General features: G+C 57.3%; 3 protein-coding genes across 9 annotated transcripts; 1 reads left to right on the top strand and 2 right to left on the bottom strand.

The window, feature by feature from the left end:
- Positions 1 to 284: 284 nt before the first annotated feature.
- OSCAR (osteoclast associated Ig-like receptor) lies at positions 285 to 7,907 on the bottom strand. 4 transcript variants are annotated; one of them, XM_081512352.1, is made up of 6 exons: positions 7,624 to 7,907; positions 6,863 to 6,958; positions 6,026 to 6,058; positions 2,910 to 3,272; positions 1,678 to 1,959; positions 285 to 789 (listed from the first exon to the last, which is right to left on the bottom strand). In XM_081512352.1, exons 2-6 carry the CDS (start codon positions 6,897 to 6,899, stop codon positions 653 to 655), a joined length of 852 nt encoding a protein of 283 aa, XP_081368478.1. In that variant the 5' UTR covers positions 6,900 to 6,958; positions 7,624 to 7,907; the 3' UTR covers positions 285 to 652. The 4 variants fall into 4 exon arrangements, with proteins under 4 accessions (XP_081368478.1, XP_081368477.1, XP_081368480.1 ...); XM_081512351.1 differs by lacking the exon at positions 7,624 to 7,907 and adding an exon at positions 5,065 to 5,094 and having other exon boundaries at positions 6,863 to 6,969; XM_081512354.1 differs by lacking the exon at positions 7,624 to 7,907 and having other exon boundaries at positions 2,910 to 3,209; positions 6,863 to 6,969.
- Positions 5,800 to 10,967, top strand: NDUFA3 (NADH:ubiquinone oxidoreductase subunit A3). 2 transcript variants are annotated; one of them, XM_081512363.1, is made up of 5 exons: positions 5,800 to 5,870; positions 7,523 to 8,097; positions 8,317 to 8,391; positions 9,822 to 9,899; positions 10,813 to 10,967. In XM_081512363.1, exons 2-5 carry the CDS (start codon positions 8,088 to 8,090, stop codon positions 10,902 to 10,904), a joined length of 255 nt encoding a protein of 84 aa, XP_081368489.1. In that variant the 5' UTR covers positions 5,800 to 5,870; positions 7,523 to 8,087; the 3' UTR covers positions 10,905 to 10,967. The 2 variants fall into 2 exon arrangements, with proteins under 2 accessions (XP_081368489.1, XP_081368488.1); XM_081512362.1 differs by having other exon boundaries at positions 7,659 to 8,097.
- A 42-nt stretch (positions 10,968 to 11,009) lies between these two features.
- On the bottom strand, positions 11,010 to 16,887 carry TFPT (TCF3 fusion partner). 3 transcript variants are annotated; one of them, XM_081512358.1, is made up of 6 exons: positions 16,782 to 16,887; positions 15,813 to 16,071; positions 12,829 to 12,899; positions 11,770 to 11,839; positions 11,473 to 11,685; positions 11,010 to 11,166 (listed from the first exon to the last, which is right to left on the bottom strand). In XM_081512358.1, the coding sequence occupies exons 2-6, from the start codon at positions 16,065 to 16,067 to the stop codon at positions 11,047 to 11,049; spliced, it is 729 nt and encodes a 242-aa protein (XP_081368484.1). In that variant the 5' UTR covers positions 16,068 to 16,071; positions 16,782 to 16,887; the 3' UTR covers positions 11,010 to 11,046. The 3 variants fall into 3 exon arrangements, with proteins under 3 accessions (XP_081368484.1, XP_081368482.1, XP_081368483.1); XM_081512356.1 differs by having other exon boundaries at positions 16,483 to 16,887; XM_081512357.1 differs by having other exon boundaries at positions 11,010 to 11,170; positions 11,471 to 11,685; positions 16,483 to 16,887.
- Between the last annotated feature and the right edge of the window lie 38 nt (positions 16,888 to 16,925).

Raw genomic sequence — 16,925 nt, forward strand, 5'->3', positions numbered from 1 at the left:
GTCATGAAAAGAATGATGGTGACTTGTTTAAAAGGTGAGCTGGAGGGACTTCCCTGGTGGTCCCGTGGCTAAGACGCTATACTCCCAATGCAGGGGGCCCAGGTTCGATCCCTGGTCAGGGAACTAGATCCCACATGCCACAACCAAGACCCATAGCAGCCAAATAAAAAATATATATATTAATAATAAAAAAAAATAAAAGGTGAGTTGGAGCATGAACAAGGGAAAAACAACAATCACAACTAGAATTTCGTTTGGTTCTGTGAGTCTGAGACAAGTAGTTCTTATACAGTAGCTGACATTTATTGAGCATTGTCCACATAATCCTAATCAAGTATTTCCAATGCTTCCATTTTACCACCAGGGCAGCGGCGGCCGGGAAGTGTTGCTTTCCTAATATCCCACAAGGAGTGAGTAGCGGCACTGGGATTCGAAGTCAGGTCTTACTGGTTAGGAAGGCTTAACCACCGATAGTGCCTTCTACTGATCTGGGAGGTCCTGGAGAGATGACCCAGAAGGATGATCCAGGGCGCGGTGCAAGGTCATTATTACTCGGTAAGCTGGGCTGTGGGGCTGCTGGCAGGGCCGGTCCAACCATGGGACCCCAGCGTCTTCTCCATCCTCTCTGGGAAGTCTTCTCTGCCTCCCGGGCTCAGGCACAGACGTTGCCAGAGGCGCGATTCTGGCTGTGCCAGTCGAAAACGACCAGCGCGCCCAGCGAGATGAGAACCAGGCCCGCCAGCCCCAGGCGGAGGACGTTGCCCTGGGTGTAGTCCGAGGCGCCCGAGCCTGCGGGGCCAGCAAGGGAGAGAGGCGGTCAGCGTCCCCGTCAGACCTGCATCTCTGGCCGTCTTCTGGGTCTCTAACCTCCAGAGCGGAGCTGAGAACGCAACTTCGTCTCAACCTTGAAGGGGCTGCATGGGAGCAGGACTTCCGACCCCCGGGTCTGAGGCAGGAGGGGCTGGGGGTCTGGACCCCCGGGTCTGTGGGGGGAGGGGCGGGGGGGTCTGGACCCCCGGGTCTGGGGGAGGAGGGGCTGGAAGCCCGGACCCCCGGGTCTGAGAGGGGAGGGGCGGGGGGGTCTGGACCCCCGGGTCTGTGGGCGGAGGGGCGGGGGGGCCTGGACCCCCGGGTCTAAGGGGGAGGAGGGGCTGGGGGCCTGGACCCCCGGGTCTGAGGGGGAGGAGGGGCTAGGGGCCTGGACCCCCGGGTCTGGGGGAGGAGGGGCCGGGGGCCTGGACCCCCGGGTCTGGGGGCCTGGACCTCCGGGTCTGAGGGAGGAGGGGCGGGGGTGTCTGGACCCCCGGGTCTGGGGGAGGAGGGGCTGGAGGCCCGGACCCCCGGATCTGAGGGAGGATGGGTCGGGGGCCCGGACCCCCAGGTCTGGGGGAGAAGGGGCTGGAGGCCCGGACCCCCGGGTCTGAGGAAGGAGGGGCTGGGGGCCCGGACCCCCGGGTCTGGGGGAGGAGGAGCGGGGGGGCCCGGACCCCCGGGTCTGGGGGAGGAGGGACTGGGGGGGTCTGGACCCCCGGGTCTAAGGGGTTGGAGGGGCTGGGGGCCTGGACCTCCGGGTCTAAGGGGGAGGAGGGGCTGGGGGCCTGGACCCCCGGGTCTGAGGGGGAGGAGGGGCTAGGGGCCTGGACCCCCGGGTCCGGGGGCGGAGGGCTGGCCCCTCACCGTCCGCGGTGACGACCAGCGGCTCGCTGCGCGCCGACAGCACGTAGGGGGCAGAGGGCGTGTGGTAGTAGCAGCTGTAGGTGCCGGGCGCGTGCGCGCCGAGCAGCGGGAAATCGGCCCAGGGCTGCTCCGAGGCCAGGTACTGCAGCGGGGCCGCCTCGCCCTCACGGTACAGCGCGAAGCTCATGCCCCGAAGGCGGCCGGCGCAGCGCAGGCTCACGTTGGCCCCGGGCGCCACCACCGGCGCGGGCAGCGCCACCAGCGACGGGCGCGGCAGCTCGTCTGCGGGACGAGGAGCTCGGAGGGTCGGGGCTCCGCCTTCTCCCTCCCTCATCCCTCCCGCACTCTCCCCCCTTCCCTCCCCACCCCCTCCCCTCCCCTCCCCCTCCCCTCCCCCTCTCCTCCCCCCTCCCCTCCCCTCCCTCCCCTCCTCTCCCCCTCCCGTCCCCTCCCCCCTCCTCCCCCTCTCCTTCTCCTCCCCCCTCTCCTTCTCCTCCCCCTTCTCCCTCCCCTCCCCCTTCCCTCCCCCTCCCCCATCCCTCCTTCCTCTTTTCACTCTCCCCGTCCCCGCCAGTCTCTGGGCCCCTGTCTCCCTGCCCATCTCTCTCCTCCAGTCCCGGCCAGTCCCTGTCTCTCCCAGCCCCGGGGGCCTGCCTCCCTCTCCCTCCCACTTTCTCCCACTATCGCTGTGCTCACTAAAATGCTCTGTTTTAACCCCCCAGGCGTTGCATGTTTCACTCCCCCGTGGGGCTCAGAGGCTGTGTCTCTCCCTCAGGGTTTCTCAGTTTCTTAGGGGATCTTAGTTCCCCCACCAGGGGTTGAACCTGCATCCTCGGCAGTCAATGCTTGGAAACCTAACCACCGGACCACAGGAGATTCCCATTAGTGACATTTTTGGATACATCTGGATGATTCTTTGGGGGTGGGTGTTGGGGGGGATTGTACTCTCCTGTACACAGGGTGTGTTATAACATCTCTGGCCTCTAACCCATGTGATGCCAGTAGCATGCCCTTCACCAGTCACTACAAGCAGAAATGTCTCCAGATATTACCAAACTGGGGGGGGGGGAGGCATAATCACCCCTGATTGAGAATTCTCTCTCTCTCTCCATGTAGCTCTTTTTGTATGTGTCATTGTGCAAGCTCCTCTTCATACACACACGTATCCCTCCTTGCCCCCGCCCCATCCCACCTGTGTCCCTTCTCCACACCCTGCTGCCCCAGGACCTCACCTGTCACCAGCAGTTCCAGGGCATCACTGGGGTGGGACCAGACATCTGCCCCCCAGCCTCGCCTCCAGTAGCAGCAGTGGTAACTGCCCCCCTGGGCTGGGGTCACCTCCTCCAGGAAGAACTCCGCCAGTTCCACAGATGCATCCCGGTGAATCACAGCAGTGAGCTCTGCAGACCTGAAGAGTGCAAACCTCCAGGCGGGCTGGGGTGCCTGGCACCTCAAGGTGACATTGACCCCGGGGGTCACAACTGCAGCGGGCTGAGCGCCCAGCCGCGGCCTGGGGGTGGAGGCTGGGGAGACTGAGTAAACGCTGCTGCCTGGGTCCTGGGACTTCCTGGGAGCCCAAGGAGATGAGCGGGCAGCTGGAGTAGGAGGAGAAGCTCCTTGAGAATCACTGCCGCTTTCTCAGCCTCAGACCCCTGCGCCTAAAATAGGGAGACACTGGACCCCAACCAAGGCTTTCCAAACTGGCTGCACAGCAGAGGAGCGAGGCATCGACTCCTGTTTTAAACGTCACTTCAAGGGATTGGATCCCCGAAATCTGTGAACTCAAATTGCCCTTCAAAATACTTGTAACATATTTGACAGATTTCAACAGTTGCCCAAACTTACCATCTATCTGGGGGAAAAAATTGTTGGATCCCTACCTCACACCATTCCCCCAAGCAAATTCCAGATTAAAGTAAAGAATTACATGAGTTTTTTAAAAAGCTATAAAAGTATCAGAAGAAAATATAGGAAAATGTATTTGTCTTCGGGGTTGAGAAGGCTGTCTCAAAATGTAAAATGAAAAATTCAGAAAGGAAAAGGTTAATTAGCTTGGCCATTTCCACCTTTTAAAGCTGCATATGAGAAAAGACATGTGAATGAAGCTAGCAGACAGGTGACAGCACTGTCAGAAATGGCTTATTCGTAAATCGCATAGATTAAGAGTGCAGAGGGTCGATGCATGAGACAAGGGCTCAGGGCTGGGGCAATGGGATGACCCAGAGGGATGGGATGGGGAGGGAGGTGGGAGGGGGGTTCAGGATGGGGAAAACATGTAAACCCATGGCTGATTCACGTCCATGGATGGCAAAAACCACTACAATATTGTAAAGTAATTAGCCCCCAACTAAAATAAATACATTTATTTAAAAAAGAAAAAAAAAGAGTGTAGAGGGGCTTTCCTGGTGGTCCAGTGGTTAAGACTTGGCCTTCCAATGCAGGGGGTGTAGGCTCAATCACGGGTGGGGGAGTTAAATCCCACATGGCTGGTGGCCAAAAAAAGAACAAGCAAACCATAAAGCAGAAGTAACATTGTAACAAATTCAATAAAGACTTCAAAAAAATGGTCCACATCAAAAAAAAAAAAGTGTAAAAAGAAATCTTAGAGCCGTTTCAACTGAGAGTCGGGCAAAACATGAGTAGGCAATTCACAGAAGAAGAAGTCCAACTGACAAAAACACATCTGGGGGTTACGATGTGAAAGTCACTCCACGGTAATACTATTCTTTTAAAAACTAGAACAATAGTAAGACATTTTTGCCTCTCAGGTTGTCAAAAAATTAAATAATGGTTAACATTGTGTATGGAAGAAAATATAGTAAAACAGGTGCTTAGGTGCACTCAACGGCACCTTTTGAGACAGCAGTTTGTCAGTTTCTATCAAGATACACAAAGAGTATGACCAGCCACTCAGTAAGTCCACCCTAGACGGATGCACTTACATGAACATGAAAAGTTCACACTGAAATGCGCACTGCAGCGATGAACGTGAGGGTAAACGCTGGAAGCAACCTACATATACATCAGGAGAACCAGCTAAGCTAGAACCCCGCCCTACAATGGCAAATGCTAGAGAGCAATTTTTAAAAAGAGAGAGAAAAAAGTAGAACCATCCATAATGACATGGAAATGTCTCCAAGAGCAATTACAAAGTGAAAAATGTAAGATGTACACACTGCGAGTCACAAAATATCAGTTTTGCTTTGGGGGAAAAAAAAAGCAGCAGCACAAAAATACCTGTGTGTGTTTGAATGCGTGGAAATTTTTTAATAAGGATTCAGAGATTATATAAGGAAGATGAGGAAAGGGAAGCCAGCAATTGCTATACATCCTTTAATAGTAATTAATGGGGGTTTCGGCCTCGCTGTGTGCCATGTGGAAACTTACCCCACCAGGGATCGAACCCATCTGTGCTCCCTGTAGTGGAAAGACAGAGTCTTAACCACTGGACCACCAGGGAAGTCTGATGATAATTAATTTTTAAAATCATGAATATATGTTAGCTTTAGCATTTAAAACTTTAAAAATTGATAACTAAGGTATTAGTGGTTTTGCAGGCAACTCTTATTTGGAGTGTAGTTGGGGGGAAAATTGGGAGGAAGAAGAGATCTCCCTCATCAGAAACCCTTGAAAGAAAGCCAGAGTCATCTCAGGGTGGAGAACCACACTTTCCAAATGGGGGAATAATAATGGGCTTTGCCAGAGATCTTATTTCCCCGAGCCCTGCACTTCGCCAAGCTCTGAGCCAAGAGTACTACGCATGTGATTTTGTTAAAGCCTCACAACAGCCCATTTTACAGAGTAGAAAACTGAGTCTTAGCATGCAGTGGTTTGTTCAAGGTCATAAATGAATATGAGGGTGAAACCGGGGTTCCTGTTTAGGTCTCATTCACTCCAATGTTCCTGACCTTCCCTACTTCTCTACACTGGTCACTAAAGTGAATACAGGGACTTCCCTGGTGGCACAGTGGGTAAGAATCTGCCTGCCAGTGCGGGGGACACTGGTCCGACCCCTGGTTTGGAAAGATCCCACATGCCACGAGGCAACCAAGCCCGTGTGCTGCAACTACTAAGCCCGCCCACCTAGAGCCTGTGCTCAGCAACAAGAGAAGCCACCAAAGTGAGACGCCTGTGGCCACAACTAGAGAAAACACGTGTGCAGCAATGATCCAGCGCGGCAGAAAGAAAATAAAGTGAGTGAGGAAGGGAGGAGGCAAAGAAAGAAGACAGGAGAGGGAAGTAAGGGAATCTGGGGTGAGGGTGGGCACCAAAATAAAGGCTGAGTAGTTGGAAAGGGGATGTCAGACGCCCATGGAAGAATGCGGCGGGCTGGGGGAGGGTTACTCACCAGTTGGAGCAACGCCTGCGTGACACACCAGCCCTAGAGAGGGTCGAGGGGGCTTGGTCTTGTCAGAGCCTTCAGCTGCTCCCAGCCCCACCTCACTGGGCGCCCAGGAATCTAAGTCCCCGGGCTCTCTTTCCTCTGGGAAACAGGAATCTCGCCCAAACTTCCTCCTCTCTCAGCAGCCATAAACTCAGCCTTCCAATCCCCAGTTATTTCAGAGACCAGAAGTCTGGACCCAGGGGATTCCCTGGCGGTCCAGTGGTTACAGCTAAGCGCTCTCCCTGCCAATGGCTGGGGTTCGATCCCCGGTCTGGGGCTGGGGAACTAAACTCCCACAATCACGCCACACAGCCAGAAAAACAAAACAAAGCCTAGACCCCAATCCCTCTTTCCTCTACACCCAAGAATTCAGGTGCTTGGACTCCCCTTTTTTCAGGAGACAATAATCTGAGCGCACAGTTCTCCTCTCTGGGGTGTGGGGGTCTGGGCCCCCCGGTTCTTCTTTTCCCGGGGACCCAGGTGTCTCAGCTGCCATCTCTCTGTTACATCAAGATTTAGGACTGGACTGTCCCTGTTCCCAGGAATCCAGGCCCCTAGCCTTCTCTTGCTTCAAGATCTAGAGCATCCTGTTCCCCATCTTCCTCCTCCCCCAGGAACCCAGGAATATGGGACCCCTGTGTCCTCTTACCTTAGGATCCAGGGGTCTGAGCCCCCGTCCTGTTATTTTAACCTAGAATTCCCTCTGAACCCTCAGCTAGTGCCTCTTGATCACCCCGCACCTGCCCTCAGGGAGACCCCAGCCCAGCCGGGGACCCAGGGGGAAGGGGGTGGGTGTCTCACAGAGAGTCAGCAGCTGCAGGCTCAGCACCTCCGCCATAGTGGGCAGCTCTCGGGTGTAGCGGGAAGAGCAGCCCGGGCTCAGCCGTGCCCGGTCCCCTACCGGGAAATGAGGCAACGTCAGAAAATCAGAGCCGTGTTCAGGGAAGGAAGGAGGAGCGAGGGGGGGGGGGCCTGGGTAATTGTGTCATAGCCTTATGGTGCTGTGGAAAAAGTCGGGGGAGTGGGCGGTCATCACTATTGTGTTCATTAGGCTAACAACAAAAAGCTAGCGCCTATTATGTATCAGACCCTGTGCTGCACGGTTGGGGGCGGGGGCACAGAGGAGAGTCAGACCCCATTATTGTGCTCCAGTAGTTCCCAGCCTGCTATCAGGAAAGCCACATTCCCGACCAGGTTAGTTAAAACGAAACAAAACGAAACGATGTGCGCTAGAATGGGGGGGGGGGGGTGGCTTCCGTGGTGGCTCAGACGGCCTGCGATGCAGGAGACCTGGGTTCCATCCTTGGGTAGGGAAGATTCCCCTGGAGAAGGGAATGGCAACCCGCTCCAGTAGTCTGGCCTGGAGAATTCCATGGACAGAGGAGCCTGGCGGGCTAGTCCATGGGGTCGCAAAGAGTTGAACATGACTGAGCCACTAACACTTTCACTACTTTTTCACAGGATGGAGATCACATGGGGCACTGTGAGAGTCCACAGAAGGTCCCTAACCCTTGAGGAAAGAGAGTTAGGGCTTGCAGGACGAATTGATTTTGAGCTAAGACCTCAACTGATAGACTGATCATTTGTCCTCTCGCAGACTCCGTTTGCCCATCTGTAAAATGGGCTCTCAGAAGGAAACTAAATGAGGACTGATGCACTCCGTTTTAGCTGGGCTGCAGTAGGAGGACTGGAAGTTACTCCTCCGTAACGACGTTCTGAGAAAAGCGAACCGCGCGGCAGATGCGCCGAGACAGGTTTGCGTTTAGATCCACAGCGCCGCCTCCTTTCCAACAGCCTTCAGCACCGACCGCTGTTCTGCAATACTGCGCACGCGCTGACTCAGCCCGGGGAGGCTCGCGAGTCGGGACTACAACTCCCAGAGTGCTCCGCGCCGCCACCGCCTCGGATAGCCTTCTGAGCCACTGCGCAAGCGCGGACTCAGACAGCGGGGCCGTGCCCAGGGACCACGACTCCCAGAGTGCTCCGCGCCCTCGCCGCCGCCGCCGCCGCCGCCGCCGAGACCAAGATGGCGGAGAGTAAGTTCGCGTTCTGCCGGCGCGTGAAGCTGGTTCTAGGAATCTTGGGTGGTGCAGGGGTTAGGGCAACGCGGAGCTCCTGTGGAGCCAGTGGGGTTCGGGCCGGAGCGGGCTGCGGAGGTTACGCAGGGGCTTCTCCAGGGCGGTGTTGACGCAAGAGGGATAGAGGTCACCGGGGGCATCACCTGCGAGGGTGACCCTCCTCACCCATCCTTACAGGAGTCGCAGCCTTCCTCAAGAATGTCTGGGCCAAGGAACCGGTGCTAGTGGCATCCTTCGCCATTGCGGGCCTCGGTGCGTGAGTGTCCCTGGCGCCAACGTGCATCACCCGCAACCGGCGTCCCAGCTTTACCTTCTATCCCGTAGAGATCCCATCGCTACCCCCCAACCCATCATTACATCCTGTACCCCGAGCCGCGACCCTCGCCCTCGACATCCCGTGTCCCCTAGTGTGCTAACACCCCCACCCTTAATATTCTGATCCCTCCACCACCCCATCTCTCCCCACCCCGTACGCACCCACCCAAGAGTTCTATAATCCCTTGAAAGAAGTTCTCAATCCTCGCTAACCATTATAAATACTTAACCCCTTTGAAAAAAATAGTAAGTGAAAAGTAATGTCATCTCCTCCCCGTTGCCCCTCACCCCCCACCAGATTCTGAATTGAATTGGGCGGGGTGTGGAGGTGGAGCTCGGGAATCTGGTATCTGGTGAAAATTCTCCGGTGACTAACGTGCATCCCTGATGGAGAACCTCAGCCCTGGAGCTGGACTGCTCCGACTTTCAGGGGTGGGAGTGAGGCTGTCGTTAAAACACAGGCTCTGATTCAGTAGGTCTGGGAGGGGCCTGGGCAGCTGCACTAAGTTCCCAGGCCTTGTCAGTACCGCTGGTGGGCAGGCCCCACACTGGGTGAGGTTCCGAACCACAGTTGTCCGGCGCTGCAGCCACAGCCCACATCGCCCGAGCTCTTGAAATGGGGCTGGTATGAACTGAGATGGGCCATGTAACGCTCGTGTAAAGTACGTGTTGGATTTCAAAGACTTGGTATAACAAGAAGTATATATCCATTTTTTTAATGTTGATATGTTGAAATAATACGTTGGATATACCTGGTTCATCTTTTTCATTTGTGCCTTTTAATTTTAATGTGGCTATTCAGTTCAGTCGCTCAGTCGTGTCCGACTCTTTGCGACCCCATGGACTGCAGCAAGCCAGGCCTCCCTGTCCATGTAAATTGCATCGCTGTTCTTACATTCCTGACAGCGCTGGCCCCCTCTTTTATATGCCCTGCCCCACCTCCCCATGACTCCCAGCTCCCACCCCAGAGGGACTGTGGTTTCTCAATGATTGTTCTTTGAACCTCCCCCTCTCCCTCAGTTTGTAACAGTTCATGATGCCTGTGGAACATTCCCAAGACACCCTTGACCCATACCCCCCAATATGCTCCACGACTCAAATGCACTCCTTCCATGACCACCCCCTTCTTCCCTCCCGTGTCCTCCAGGCCCCACGTCTGTGAGTACTTGGCTTTCACCCAGCCTCTGAAAAGTGTCAACCCTTCTGCTGCTGTTTGGGGTTCCCAGGGTGCCAAGGGGCGTCCTGGAGGTGCTGAACCCCCGCCCTCCTCCCCTCCACGCACTTGACCCCCATTTGGCCAAAGCTCAGCTTCTGTCTGCGGGGGTCTCCTCCTTCCTCTGGGCCTCACGCCTGTTATCTCTCCGCAGCTGTAATCCTGCCCACACTCAGCCCCTACACCAAGTACTCGCTCATGATCAACCGGGCCACACCCTACAACTACCCAGGTGAGTGAGGCCTCCCTGTGCTGGGGGGCGGGTAACAGTGGGCGGGCACTTCGTCTGCAGGGGTCCAAGATTCTGCAGCGCAGTCTGGACTCTGTCCTTTTATCCTTCAGTCGATAGAATCCACATGCTATCACGTTCACTTCTTTTATAAAATTTATTTGGCTGCTCCGGGTCTTAGTTGCGGGACTCGAGATTGTCATCTGAGTTCACTGCAGCAGGTGGCATCTTTCTTTGTGGCACGCGGGATCTAGTTCCCTGGCCAGGGGTCAACCCTGGGCCCCCTGCCTTGGGGGCACCGAGTCTTAGCCCCTGGGCCACCCGAGAGGTCCCTCCCGTTTCTGCACTTTGTGCGTTTCTGTGGGGGTTTCCGATTCATGTCCTTGTCTGGGTTCCCAGCCTCTGTTGCTTTCACGACTGTTGACTTTTTGGGTCTCCGCCTCTGCAGGCCTGTCCTGCTTCCTCATCTCTGTTGGGTCTTCTCTGGGGCTCCTCTCTGTGTCCATCGTTCTGGTTTTTCATGTCTCTAGGTCTCTGTCTCCCTGCTTCCCTACATCTCTGACTCTCTGACCCTTGGTGCTGGTGGTTGAGTCGCTAAGTCTTGTCTGACTCTTGTGACTCCACGGACCATAGCCCGCCAGGCCCCTCTGTCCATGGGATTTCCCAGGCAAGAATGCTGGAGTGGGTTGCCATTTCCTCCTCCAGGGCATCTCCCTGACCCAGGGATCAAACCCCGTCTTGTGCGTTACAGACAGATTCTTTGCCCCTGAGCCACCAGGGAAGCCTTCTCTGACCCTTACTTTCTCATCTGTCCCCTGGGGTCCTGTTTCCCTCTCTGAATATAAGCTGACAGGCCAGCCCTTCTCTGGGGGCCCCGGCGATCTGCTGATCTCAGCGGCCCCCCTCCTGTCCACAGTGCCCCTCCGAGACGACGGGAACATGCCAGACGTGCCGAGCCACCCCCAGGACCCCCAGGGCCCAAGCCTGGAGTGGCTGAAGAGACTGTGAGCGCCTCCGTTGACGGAGCGGCCCCTGCCCCGATGGACCCAATAAATGCGTGAACCACCCCGAGCCTGAGTGCGTGTGGTCAGCAGTGGGCACAGTGGGCAGTGGCCAAGGCCAAGAGTGGGGGCTGGTTTATTGGGGGGAGTCAGTCAAAGGGGGGGCTGGCTAGGGTGGGGTAGGGCAGCAGTTTGTCTGGCCCCCGAGAAACCCAGCTTGAGTCGAGGGCCTCGTCCGCTTCAAAGCCAAAGTCCTCCTCGACCTTGATCTGGGGGAGACGAGAGAGGGGCATGAGGAGGCCCTGGCCCGACGGCCCACAGGAGGTCCCTGTGTCTCCACCCTCGCCCGCTGTCTCCCTCCTCTGCTGCCAGCCCTCCTGGGCATCTTTTCTTCTCCCCAGAACCTCCTCCAGGTCTTCCTTCTCCACCTCCGCCTGGCATTTTCCAGCTCTTTCTCCTTCCCAGGCCAACCTCACCCCTCTCCCTGGCCTTACAAGGCCCACTCCCCCCAGCAGTCCCGGCCCAGCCTCTCCCCGCTCCCCCTGCGCCCCTCTCCCTTCCCCGCCCTTCCTCACCGGAGCCAATTCCGGGGTCAGTGCAGCCCCCACTCGCCGGCCGTCCCGGGGTGCTCGCCGCCTCTTCCTCCCGCTGGGCCCCTCGCCGGGGGCTGGGCTGCCTGGCTCTGGGGGCGCGGGTGTCCTCCTAGGTGGGGACAGCCCCTCTTTCTCTGGAGGCTCGTTCTCAGCATTGCCGGGTGTGGGGGCATCTGTGCCCTGGCTGCCCTCGTCCTGGCAGAGAGGACAGGAAGGGGGGCAGGTGAAGGCCGTGTTCCGGGTTCTGGGGCCGCCCGCCCACCCGCGACCCCAGCTCACCTCCAGCACGATGGTGAACTGGCTGGAGCGGTAGTCATCGCCGTAGGAGTCCAGCACTCTCATGAGGAACCTGCAGAGAAGCCGCCAGGGGGGCAGCTTTATCGTCCACCCGGCGGGCAGGAACGGGGCCCACGCAGCCCAGCTCTGACCGTGAAGGTCTGGGACACCGGGTGCCCAGCCCTCGAGCAGCCAGTGGACTCGGGGCAGGACAGGGGGACCTCTGCACTTCAGCTCCTGCTCTGGAACCCCAAGGGTGTGACCCCCCCAACAGGACGGCCTGCAGACAGCGGCACGGCAGCTCATGATGGCTCCACAGGACTGGGTGGGGTGGCAGCTCAGTAACTGGTCAAACATACATTGTCATTTTCATTGGTAACTGGGAGGCGGGCCCAGGGCCCTCACTCAGGACCCTGCCTTCTCTTCTCTTCCTGCTTCCTGCTGCCACAAGCTTTTTGGTTTTCTGTCGCCTGGGCGGAGCCTCTTCCACGCACGACCTCTCCTCCTCCCAGTACGTGCCGGCTGCTCTCTGGGCTGTCCGCCACGGAAGCCGCTGCCACCTGTCCTCTCCTCGGGCACCTGGCACGTGGTGAGGGTGACTGATGCGCGGAAACGGTCCCTTCCGCTTACTTTCATTTAGTTGCGATGAGAATCGGAACCAAGTGGCTACCAAGCATGTGAAATGAGGCTCGTGTGACCAAGGGAGTGAATTTCTAATTTCACTTCATGAACTTGGTTGGTTACTGCTAAGCACAAGAGTGGCAAGGGCCACCGAGGAACTCTGTCTTTTGACCTCACATGAATGAATTCGAAGAGTGCATGCCCTGAGGGCTCCCACCCTTGTGATTCTGGCATTACCCTGCCTTGATGGCGACCTAGTGCTCAGAGAGGGGTGTGGCTGGCCTGGAGGCACCCAGCGGAGCAGGGCTCAAGGCTGGGTCTGTGACCCTCCGGCTGGTCTCTTGCCCTCCGCCCACCCCATTCACTGGGGGCACAGCCGCCGCCCCAGGCCTGGGACTCGGCTTGCTGCCCGGGCCAGAGATGCTGGGGACAGGCAGTTACCTCCGCTCCTGCTGGAGTCTCCGAGTTATTCTCTGCACCTGATGGAGCCTGTTCAGGACCCGCTCGTTCACCTGCGGGGAGGTGGAGAAAGCACGGCTCAGCCGGGCTCCGCGGCTGCCCGGGGCACCAGGGAGACAGGCCAGGGCCTCCAGGGCCCGCTGTCTACCCCCTCCCCTGCTCACTGCCTCTCCTGGTCCGCAGCCTTGTCCACTCTGCTCGCCCTTGAGTCCCTGACACGGGCCGGGCCCCGGGGCATTCAGCGCGCTCCTCCCCACGCGCCTGTGAGGCTCACGGCCCCAGACTGTGCTCAGGGACTGCCCTGAAGGTCCAGTGGTGAGACTCTGCACTTGCATGGCAGGGGGCACAGGTTCGATCCCTGGTCAGGGAACTAAGGTCCCACATGCCCTGCCGTGTGGCCAAAACCAAAGAAAACACCTGGGCTCAAAGGCTCCCTGCTCAGGCCTCCCCCACGTCGCACGCCAGAGCCCCGCCCGCCCGTCCACTCTGCTCAGCTCCACTTTTCCACCGCCTTCTAGCCTCTGTCTCCACTCAGCGTCCTTACTATCTGTCTCCCCGACCAGGACAGAAGCTCCAACGGACTGAGATCTGGGTCCCTGTCCCCAGCACCTGGAGCAGAGCCTGGCAGGGGGGTGCTCCCTAAACGCTGCCAACCAGAGCACTTGTTCAGTGACAGCGTGCTTCAAGGACCCCAGACCGGGAGACAGGCTGGAGGTTAGGGCAGGAGGAGGGCTGTCACGGGAGATGCCTGGACAAGGCATGAACAAGTGTGTTCTGCTCCTGGGTCAGAAGGACCCAGCTTCTCAGCTGTGTGACCTTGGGTAAGTTACTTAACCTCCCGGAGCCTCAAGTTTCTGCACTGGTCAGAGAATAATAATGTTAACTTATTCCTGATTGGCGTTGGGCTAAGAGCAGAGGCTCAAATGCAGCTCCCTTTGAGCAAATGCTGAGTCTCTTTGGAACCCAGCATCCAGCTGTTAAACTCAGGATACCTGCTTCTGCTTGTGGGGAGGGCGGGGGGCCGTGGGCTGAAAGAGTTCCCGCACAGAGTGGGTGCTCTCGGGAGAGTGCTCACTCTGCCAGCGCCACCCGTGCACTGAAAGACTCTGAACAGAGGGACACGAGGAGCCTTGAAATCACTGGGGGAGAAAAGAGCAAGGAGTGGTCGTGGAGAGAAGAGAGGTTGAGGGGAGCTGAAGGATGCAGTGGAGCGTAAAGGCTCCTGGTGAAAAATATTCCCAGGTGGCCCAGCAGTCGAGAATCCTCCTGCCAATGCAGGAGACGTGGGTTCGATCCCCGGGTTGGGAAGATCCTGGAGAAGGGAAAGGCTACCCACTCCAGTATTCTGGCCTGGAGAATTCCATGGGCCATATAGTCCATGGGGGTGCAAACAGTCAGACACAACTGAGCGACTTTCACTCACTCACTCATACTTACATTACCGACTTCCTATCTATACACACACATAAAACCATATTACAAAGAGTACTTCTAGGAACGTCTGGTAAACTGTGGGGCGCATTTGTCTTGTGTGTCTGCTGGGTATTTGTGGAGGACTGGGACTGCTGGCCACAGGGTATGCGTAGGTTCAACCTTCGCGCACTTCAGGAGAATATATATAATTTAATGTCCAGAGCTGACCCTGCTCCAAGGACTTCCACGGGTCCCGCTGCCCTCAGCCTGGCCTTCACATCCCCTCCCCAACATCCCCATCAAACCAAATGCCTCTCCAGTCCTGAGCAAGCCTTGTGCTGTGTGAAGTCACGAACGTATTTCTCCCGCTGGCCGTGCTCCTGCTCACCCTGAGCCTCGGCTCAGACCTTGCTGCACTGTTAGTTCTCTGTCATCCCTGCCTCTTCCCTCCTCTCCTGCCTGGGCCACTGCACTAGCTGCCCCCCTCTTCCAGAGCTCACCCAACACCACTGTCATGGGCTGGATTTCTGTTGTTTAATCGCTAAGTCGTGTCCGACTCTTTGTCCCTCAAAAATGGTGTGTTGGAGTACTAACTCCCGGGACCTCAGAATGTGGCCTTATTTGGACACAGGCTCTTCACAAAGGTAATCAGGCTAAATGAGGTGATTATAGAGCGGGTCCTAATCCAGTATGGTGGGGACACACACACAGCACAGGAAGAATGCCATGTGATGCTGAAAGCCAAGATCTACAAGCCAAGGAACACGAAAGATCCCCAGCAAGCCACTGGAAGCCAGGGAGGGTGCCCAGAACAGAGAGCAGATTCTCCCTCACAGCGCTCAGGGTGAACCAGCACTCCTGACACCTTGATCCCAGACTTCTCGTCTCCAGATCCTGTGACAGTACATTTCTGTTGCTGAGCCACCCGTTTGTGGTTCTTGATACAGCAGCCCTAGCCAGTGAGTCCAACCAAAGACAGAGAGTCTTTCAAACACCCGGACCTGACCCTGTTCCTCCCCATCTGAAACCTTTTGATAGCTCCCTTCTCTCTCAAAAGAGAAAAAAAAAAAATCCAAACTTCTTGCTGTGGTGTTCGTGGCCTTTCAAGATCTGGGCCCGGCTTCCTGCTCCATCCTCATTCTCACCAAGGAGGCTAACGCAGTGATTCAGCGAAAAGAACCTGTCTTGGCAAAGGCTGTGGGGGTGGAGGAGAAGGGGCTGAGAGAGATCGGAAAGGCAGAACGGACAGGACCTGAGCAAATGATGTCAAGGGTGTGAGATCTGAAGTCAGATCGGCGGGGAGCCGCGGAGGCACCTGTGAGACAACGGCCAGCTGCTTTGTGTTGTCAAATGAAGCTCCTGGAGGAGACAGCCCTCCAAGGTGCCCCGCAGGGTGCAGGACACACGTAGGTGCTAGATGAGTGAATGAATGAACAGCTGGAAGGTTCATTCACAGGGGCAAGGAAGGCCGGGCCCCTAGACAGGCAGACACTGGGAAGGATTGCTAACTCAGGCCAGAGGAGCCCCAAACGGGGGGATCCACACTCACCTACCTGCTCAATCTCCCGGCAGCGCCGACCCAGCGCCTGGTACTTCCTGCGATTTAGTTCCCGCTGGCGCCGCCGACGGCCCCGGGCTGCCTCTTCCTCTTCATCTCGCTCCCGGAGCCCGGAGCCGCCCAGACCCCCGGACACAAACTCCACTTCGGTCTCAAGCTCGCTCTCCAGGATGTGACCACCAAAGAGCGGAGGCAGCGCCAACTCCGAGCCTGGCGGCGCCGAGAACTCCTCGAAGCCCACGGCTGCCATGGTCCTGTAAGGTCGGGGGGAGCTCAGGGACCCCGACGCCCCGGCTCCTAGTCCCTCCTCGCTGAGGCCTAGGAAGGAATCCAGGCCCCTAGCGCACCCCTTCCCAGGATCCAGGAGTCCAGGCCCCTAGCCCACCCCTTCCCAAGATCCAGATCTCTTCACTGGACAGCTCAAGCCCCAACCCCTCACCCAGACCCAGGAGTCCCGGCCTCCGACCTCCTCGACCCTCAGACCCAGGAGTCTAGACCCGGAGCCTTCTGCCTCAGGATGATCGAGTACGGACCCCAGTCCCTGAAGAGTCCTAAGCTAAAGCAATTGCAGGAACTGCAGCACCCCCGTCAGTCCTCAGCGCAGACTGCTACCATGCAGCTATAACGTCTTTTGCGATTCGAAGTTTTCCTCAAAAACCACTCACCCCTCTCTCTGCTCCAGTTCCATCTCTCTCCTGCTCGGGGAGCCCCAGGCCCCAGAACTTGCAACCTCAGCAATCTCCGTAGGTTAAGTGGTTCGCAAAACTACCCGTCCCGTCAGGCTACGCGGCCCCAACATCCGGGACTCTGCCGCCACGCCTTCTGGGAGCGGTAGTTTCCTATTTCCGGTTCCGCTCCGTAACCCCTCCACCTCCACCCCGACTCCTGGCTTAAACTAAGCCTTGCTTTCTCGTCGACCGCCTCCACCGGTCGTCTCAGTTGCCCTTTATTCTTATACTGACACCTTGTCGCGAGACTGCGGCGAGTCTCCGTTTATCGGGCTCAGTCCATAGCGGGCCGCGAGCTGGATAAGACGCCTATCCTTTCCCCCGGCTCACCCCTTCTCCCCCTAGCGTCAGGTGCTAATAAAGTTGTTGTTCCAAACGCT

This window comes from Giraffa tippelskirchi, chromosome 7, assembly GCF_054371585.1.
Source record: "Giraffa tippelskirchi isolate mGirTip1 chromosome 7, T2T-mGirTip1v1.2.pri, whole genome shotgun sequence".
NCBI lineage: Eukaryota > Metazoa > Chordata > Mammalia > Artiodactyla > Giraffidae > Giraffa > Giraffa tippelskirchi.